Raw genomic sequence first — 7,952 nt, forward strand, 5'->3', positions numbered from 1 at the left:
ATTTGTGCTTTAAAAACATGTATTCAAAATTGAGTAGGGTGAGGGGAAGTTATTTTTGAAAGGAAAGAGAAAACAAAAACATTTCTCGAAAAGTCACAACTACTTTTTCAGAGAATGTAGTTCTCAGCTCTATGTCATTCCAGGCAAAGAAATCAGGAGGTGTGGTCGAATTGAGAGGAGAGACAGAGATACTGCTTAATGAGCATAACTTATCAGTGTCCTTAAAACTATCTTTAAAAGCTTGGTAGCAATAAAAATAAAGAAAAAAGAAAACTAGTAAGAGAGAAGACTGCTCATTCTCCATTTCTCATCAAAAACTAAAATATTTAGTATGTTATTCTGCATTGTAATACACAAAACAATGTCAGAATTACAAGTTGGAGCCATATAAAAAACAAGATCTAAACATTTGACACAATTTCATGTCAATATCTGTCTCTTCATTTGGATTCTTTTCCACCATCTCCTTTTTTATCATCATCACCTTCCTCTTCAGGTAGACCCTCATTTTCATCCCATTGCATAGTAGATCCAATAGCAACTGTCTCTCCCTCATCAGCGGGGGAGATATCAACTTGCCATAGGCGGAGAGGCACTACAACTAAAAAGAGGTGGCAAGATGAGATATGCAGGTGAGCCATTGAATTATTCATAACTTCATAAATATTTGAATTTGTAAGAAGAACAAAGTATTTACACACAAGAAAAATTAAGAAAAATTATGACAACTTGTATTAAACTTTGAAAAATTCAAAGCAATAGAGAAATTTACATCATTTCTAGAAAAAGCCTGTCCCTTTTGGCATTGGTTTTTCATTAAGGGCTGCTACACAAAATACACTAGCTGAGCAAAAGTATTGCACCACTTGGACAAATCAATAATAGCGTCAGCATGGTGAACAACATACAATTCAAAACTCAAACCACTTTTGTGAAGCCAATGATCATTATTCCACGATTAAAACCCAAACAAACAAAACTTCAAGCCATTGGCAACACTTTCTATTTTAATTTTGAGAATAATATCTTTCTAAAATATCAAAAAAGTAAATTTTTAATTTGACAGTTTTGACGCCTTGAAACCATTGTAAAACTTTTACATTTGGTTACTTTTAAATGCCACATGATAAATTTCAGTAAACTTTGGCAAGATCACATTAAGGTGTTTGTGATCCTAGAGATCATTATTAGCCTTGAATTTAGCGAAACGTTTCCATTAATTTCCACCCTAGCAGTCATCTTAAAACTTTTAATTACCTTGCTATAGCTATTTGAATTTTGGTTTGCTATAAAAACTTTGCGATAGTGCTGCCTATGTGTGGTGGGTGGTGTGATACTTTTGCTCACCAAGCGTAGAAGTATAAACAAAGTACATAACTTACTTGCTTCTCCTTTTTTCAAATCCCCGCTTACACCTTTACACCCCTTGAATGCAGAGCAACCTTCGATAGGTTCCAAATAAACAGTAAGCTTCCCTTTGACCTGAAAAAGCATTCAAATATAAACTTTTGCAAGTAGCTGTTAAGAGAAATGCACATGATAGAGTATGGATAATTGGACTCTTTAACAAAGATTCCCTAGTTCAAGATAGTGTTTCATTGACTCAATATAATAACAAAACTAATATGGAATATATACTCTCCCCAATTATCTACTTTTGACATCCTAATAAGATTCGGAAATTCTTAAATATTCAATGAATAATCTGTGGTGAATTCTTGATTGATAAATATTGTCAGAGAAATGACAATCATATAACTTAAAATAATAGCAATCTTAAAAATAATTAATAATCCTGGCAGATGAAAAAAATTTGTCACTGCATGTACAGCTATTAGAAAACTTTGATTTTTGGTTGAAATGATAACAAAATAAGAACAAAAACAAAGTAACAGACTTAATATGAAGGGATCCAAAGCATTAAGAAAATAAAGTATAAGGATTATTGAAAAAATTAAAAATAATTCATTAAGTATATGATTGACTGTGATTTGTTGTTAATGACATGTGATATTTTTAAAAACATTTAAAGTTGGCCTGAGCCAAAAGACTAATGCTGGAGATAATTGGCAGCTCATTGATATTCAAGCATGTTTTGATACCCTATGGTGTTCATTAATCAAAACCATTTTCATCACAACAGGAAACAGTAAAATAACTCCACTTTTAACTCAGCCTATTCAAGAAAGTATTGTACGAATAGAAAAAACACTGACCAAGAAAATTTCTTACTGACAAAGATAATAATTTTATAAAATTTCACTAAATTCGTAATTGGGCCAAGAAAACAATTTTAGAAAGTTGGGCCAAGCAAGGTATTCTGCTGATTAAAGGAATGAAACTTACCACTGTAAGCCAGAGACCAGATGTACCATCATCTTCATATGACCACTGTAAAATCAGAAAAGATTATTACAATTTCTGTGGTGGGGAAATTTAATACCCTTCAAAAGCATTAATAGATATCTAATTATTGTTGTCACCAAAAATAACAAGATAGGAGGAAAGGTTTTTGGAAAATGTACTTTGCGAAAATGTGAGAGAGTGAGACAGCCAAGGCAGGACGAGTAGCTGGTTGTAGGTTAAGTGAAACTAGCCTTTTGCTGTTTTGTTTGCCACACTGTGTTGCAAACCTTCATTTGATACCTACCTTTGAATTATTTGAACAGAGTGAGTTGACTTTGTCAAAGAATGTATTGTGCTTATGCATTGAAGCATAGTTGTACTTTAGTTGTAAGTGAAGATGAGTTGAATGGGAGCCTAAGGCTTGTACAAATGTCCAACTTCTCATGTGCCAAGCTAAAATCAATTTGGGGTAGCACCAGGACTTGTTTGGTGCAACTCTCATTTCAAACAGACAACTTAATTGTGCCAGTCACAGGGCTTAAGTCTCTGAATGTTTTTACATGAAATATTTCAGGTTTGATTACAGACATTCGAGATGGCCCAAAAACATGCGTTTTGTATACGTTGCTGAGGAAATCAAGATGGAAGAGGGGATTGGCAGAAACAAGATTGAAGATGTTAGTAAAAAGCAGAAGAAGGAGCACAAATGGTGGTCTTTGCTGTCTTCTTGTTGACAGCTTCGAGGAAACTGACAGCAGATGAACAAGGAATGAAGGCAAAGAGGAAATGCAGGGTTGGTGGAATATCATCAGGTAAACAATACTTGGAGGCAAGAGAGCAAACACAAAAAATCTTTGCATATGCAGACTCCATGTTGGCTCAGTTGTTTCAGGTTTATTCGCACTGAAATTCAATTATAGACATGCAATCTCCACCAAAGAAGGGAGTTTTGGGATAGGAAATAAATTAGACATGGAGTTCTCAACATGAAAAGTTGGATGTTTGAAACACAGCCCCATTTTGCTTGTGTGGCTCACCAAGATATGCCGATCCAAATTTTTCTGCTGCACTTAATTAAACTTGCCATACCTAATTGATCACAAATCACACTTCTCATGTATATATATTGAGTTCTCGATTCAAGTTCGAAACATGAGAAATTTGACATTTTAAACGGGCCTAATTTAGTTTAAAATGCATATCATTTCTTCCCTCAACTTCATGCGACGATCAGAAAGTATAAATCTATATATAATATCTGTGGTTTATCTGAATGTAAAGCTGCAGAAACAAAGTCAGCACTTACTTAAGATTGACAAAATCTTCTTCTCAACTTCTACTCAAAAAACACTTACAGGAATGCTGTCTTCGCTGATCCCTTTTGCCACCATAATTGTATTCATCTTGGCTGCCTCAGCCATGGGTGGAAGATAGTATGGTCTCCTATAGTTTAGTCTAAAATGTTTTGCAGCCTTCAAGTCACAGTTTTCCCTGGTTTTGAAGAATTAATAATAAAAAACCATATGGAATGACATGAAAAAAACACATGAAAATCAAAGATTAACTTTTTATAGATCATTATTGGCCAGGTTTTAGTCTTTCATTCAAATAAATCAGTTGAAAGATCTTTCATTGTTTGGCATCTTGTTTTGAACAAATATATACATATAAATCAAATGAAGTTTGAATGCGGGAGAGACAAGAAAAATGGAAAACAGGGAAACTTACCAAAAAGCATGATACTGTTTAGGTAGCTGCCCCATATCATAAGCATTAACAAAATCATAAACATTTGCAACATCTGGTACACTGGAATTGAATCTACAGTCCCCAACTTCATCTAAATCTTTGTGACTTGTATATTCCTACATGATATCAAAAAAATAGAAAATACATATAAAATCTGTCACAGGTAGCACTAAGGTTCTCACATAAGCAAATGCTATTTACATTACATAAGCAGTAAGCTTTTAGCAGTAGTAGTTAGCAGTTGTGCTTTGGTGTAAAGAACAGGACAGTTCTAAACTACATCTCCCAGTCATCAGACAACTGTCCCTGACAACTTAATGTTCTTTATAGCACGGGTAAAACAGTATATAATTTGTATATGCCTTATATATATATATATATATATATATATATATATATATATATATATATATATATATATATATATGTCTAAATACATAAATATATATACATATATATATCATTATCATATTATCATATAGCATTTGCCTTATGATTATATAACTATGGTTTAAATGGCTCTAATGAAGGCTTGAAGCCGAAACAGAAGAAACTAAAAGCTGCCCTGGCTATGGTGATATCTCCAGTGTTGGCTTTGGAGATTCATCGCTCATTTCATTGGACCGTTTAGCTCAGTGGAATGAGCAGGGGTTTTTGAAGCAGCAAATTTGAGTTCGATTCCGACCAAGAGTGGTTGGATACAATTGGGCAGCACCCTTGTGGAAAGAATTTTCCTCCTGTCAGCATTTGCCTTATGATATATATATAATCATATCTTAAATGATATTTCAAACAAAGCATACCTTGGCAAGTGCTTCTACACTTAAGTCAGGTTTAGGCCATCCTTTCGTTCCATCTTCAACTATTGCAGGAAAGTCAACAAGAAGGAATTCATTGGACATGGCATCATGAGATATATTCGATATTCCTTCCAACCCATTTTTTGTCAAATCAAAGCATGCCTGACACTCCTGTTTTGTGAGATTCGGTTGTGGGGCAACATAAGGATTGTTCACCAAACAGTCCTGATCATACAGATATGTCCAGTCCCAATAAGGGAGCACCTGAAAAGAAACAAAATGGCACAGATTGCACAATTGAATTGAATTTCCAATGTGCAGACTGTGTATAATTTGAGGTTTTGGTGATCTTCTTACCTCAATGTTTAATTTTATACAACGGCATACAATACAAACAATTATTTTAAAGACATTGCTTAATAAAATTAAAAGACATAATAAAAAATGTTGAGCAGCATTTTTTGTGGCATAGTTAATTTGCTGAAAAAATTTTCTCTGTTTTCTTAACATAAGAGAATATTATTTAGAAATAAATTTCTGCTCTTTTCTTTTAATTATTCTTCTGACTCTAAGGCTGGGAATATAGATTTACTCAAATTGCCTTTATTTTAGGCAAATTGTGCCTCAGTGTTCGTAAATAAAAAGGCCGCAATATAAGTATAAAAAAACATTTGGATAATTGATAAGCCTTACGGCGTCAACCCATTCATCCCAACGGCTAGGAACTTGAGAAGCAAAATGGCAGAAAGCCGTGCGTGCAAATCAGCACGTTGAACTTTTGTCACTTACAGAAATAAATTGAACTTCAATCATATAAACACACACACTATGTTAAAACTCTTTAAGAAGAAAAAAACTAAAATATTGCAGACTAAATACCTTCATAAGTGCGAGTTTCCCGTGAACACAGCACATGTTGTAGGCGGGAGGCCATCCAACGACGACTGCTATCAACGCAAAGGTAAAAGCGAGAGTTACGCAAAACTTTTTGTTGTCCTTCACGACTTTTTTGATGTACTCTGGTGGACTACCAAATAGAGGTTTCAAGCACCAAGAAAGGTCGCTTCTAGAGAAACCTTTTTCCAAACAAAAATCATATAATGTCTGGGCTTCCTTCTCAATCAGTTTCAGTTTTTCCTCGTGTGTCATGGCAGCAACTTTGTCTGGATCTAATGGCGGGAAATCTGGAAACGTCTTTGCCTTGCTGTCACCGGGAGTTTGCTGCTCCTTTTCAGGTTCTTTTTCTGATGCCATGCTGCTAAAATTTATAGACTTCAAGAAGATTTTCAGCAAGTTTTTTGTATTGCAAAGTCAGGTTGTCTCTTGTCTCCAGGAAGAATTCGAAACAGGAAGGAATCAATGATGCGGAAAATGAGTAGTCTCGATGCCATCTAGCCTCATATCACAGCAAGTTCAGACCTCTGACTTTTGGCTGGGGAAAAGGCTGGAGAAAAGGGCAGATGGCAGGGGAAAGTTGTACCAAAGTATCCTTATTTCTGCAATTATTAGGAGGGGTGTTGTGCATTCGGAAACATAGCCAATTTTCCCAGTGTAGCTGATATCAAATTTTAAATAATAAATGTCTATATCAATAATAAAAATAGGTTTCTTAAAGGTCCACTTTATCGAATTACTTTTTTGCTCAAGGTTAAGTTAATAGTTTGTCGTTAATATCCCGAGAGAATTCAAGTAAGATTGAGTTTTCTTGATCATCCTAAAACTGCAGTTATGTGGTTTTGTAAGTTTTTATAGCGAAAGGGCGCTTGAAAATCAGCATTCCTGAAGGGTTAACCAGGCGCGCAACCAGAAATTTCAGAGGGCAGGGGTCCAAGACACAAAAAGGGCACTAATTAAATTTCATTAAAGGTCCACCGGGGCATTTGTTTAGGTACGGCGAAAATATGAGCAGTTAGTAAATCTGTAAAAATTGTACGCCAGACAAGGGAAACTGATCAACAGAGAAAAGTTGTGGTGTACGGTTTATTTTGTGGTGAGGTGTGATTTATTTTTTCCTTTTAATTTTAACTATGCATATGACTTCTTTCTGTCTGCCGTACAGTGCCGCCGAGAAGTTTAGGAGGCCCGAGGGAGGGGGGAAATGGAAAAAAAATGCCTCTTGCGAGCGAAGCGAGCAAAAATTTTGCCACCACACCCTTGCAAATAGCTTAAATTCACTTATTCGTTTAAGATGTTTTACTTTTTAATTGTAATTTTGTTACTTTTAATAAATTCCATTTAAAAACGGAATTCATTGCTTTGTGAGGCTCCCTAGACCTCGAGGCCCTAGGGCAGTTTGCCCCTTTGTCCCCCTCTCGGCGACCCTACTGTCATCTCCTTTTCCCAGCGCCAGCTCACTTTTGAATAGCAGCCCATCATCTTCCATATCCGAAGACATTTTGCTCTTTGAAATATTATTATTGAATTCTTTGCTTCGCACTACAGTGGGAGTAGGTTGAACAGTTCCACGAGCCTTGCCTTCAGCTGGTTTCTGTCTCCAAGTCTTGCTTTCAGCTTATTTGTAATACTGACAAGGAACGGAACAGCTGAACATCAACTTTTTGTGCCATCTTTACTGCTTTCTAATACAAGTCCGCGAATATTTCTCTGCATTCGCTCGTTTCATGCAAAGGTCTTCTATGACCCTGTAAACTATGTGACAGGCTTGAAAAATGTCTTGGTCGACCCAAAAAGCTCTTACAAGCTCTTACCAGAGGTCGTAGAGGCTCTATCCCGTTCAAAATCTTGTGCCTTTATTTTGGTTTTTGAGTCCCAGAACCATTCTTCTTCAAAGCCAGTGCGTGACGCATCATAAAACACGCTGTAGAGTTGGGGCTTGAAGATATACTCTATTACTGCAACATGATGACGTTCGACCCAACAAGTACGTGAAAAATTGACTAAATAATTTATCTGTATTCCTGCGAGGTCCATTACATCTCCGGAGTGTGTCATTTACTGTATGACCAACCATTTTAGCGTAATAGTTAAAATATTCAAGCAATTTTCCAGGAAAAAGGGCACTTTTCCCCTTTCGAGAAAAAGGGCAGGGGTCTGGAC

At 35.7% G+C, this 7,952-nt stretch overlaps 1 protein-coding gene across 1 annotated transcript; it reads right to left on the reverse strand.

Moving 5' to 3' along the window:
* Nucleotides 1-293: 293 nt before the first annotated feature.
* On the reverse strand, nucleotides 294-6,254 carry LOC135689127 (uncharacterized). Its single transcript, XM_065206249.2, has 7 exons — nucleotides 5,775-6,254; nucleotides 4,899-5,159; nucleotides 4,075-4,211; nucleotides 3,702-3,837; nucleotides 2,347-2,391; nucleotides 1,383-1,482; nucleotides 294-601 (listed from the first exon to the last, which is right to left on the reverse strand). Exons 1-7 carry the CDS (start codon nucleotides 6,147-6,149, stop codon nucleotides 441-443), a joined length of 1,215 nt encoding a protein of 404 aa, XP_065062321.1. The 5' UTR covers nucleotides 6,150-6,254; the 3' UTR covers nucleotides 294-440.
* Nucleotides 6,255-7,952: the final 1,698 nt, after the last annotated feature.

Source organism: Rhopilema esculentum, chromosome 9, assembly GCF_057945365.1.
Source record: "Rhopilema esculentum isolate cy_ngs chromosome 9, ASM5794536v1, whole genome shotgun sequence".
Taxonomy (NCBI): Eukaryota; Metazoa; Cnidaria; class Scyphozoa; order Rhizostomeae; family Rhizostomatidae; genus Rhopilema; species Rhopilema esculentum.

Coding starts and splice junctions, on each gene's coding strand:
- LOC135689127 (XM_065206249.2), bottom strand. CDS start 6,149: ATGGCATCAGAAAAAGAACCTGAAAAGGAGCAGCAAACTCCCGGTGAC. Junction 5,160..5,774: donor GGAAACTCGCACTTATGAAG/GTATTTAGTCTG, acceptor GTTTCTTTTCAG/GTGCTCCCTTATTGGGACTG. Junction 1,483..2,346: donor CTGGTCTCTGGCTTACAGTG/GTAAGTTTCATT, acceptor ATGCTTTTTCAG/GTCAAAGGGAAGCTTACTGT.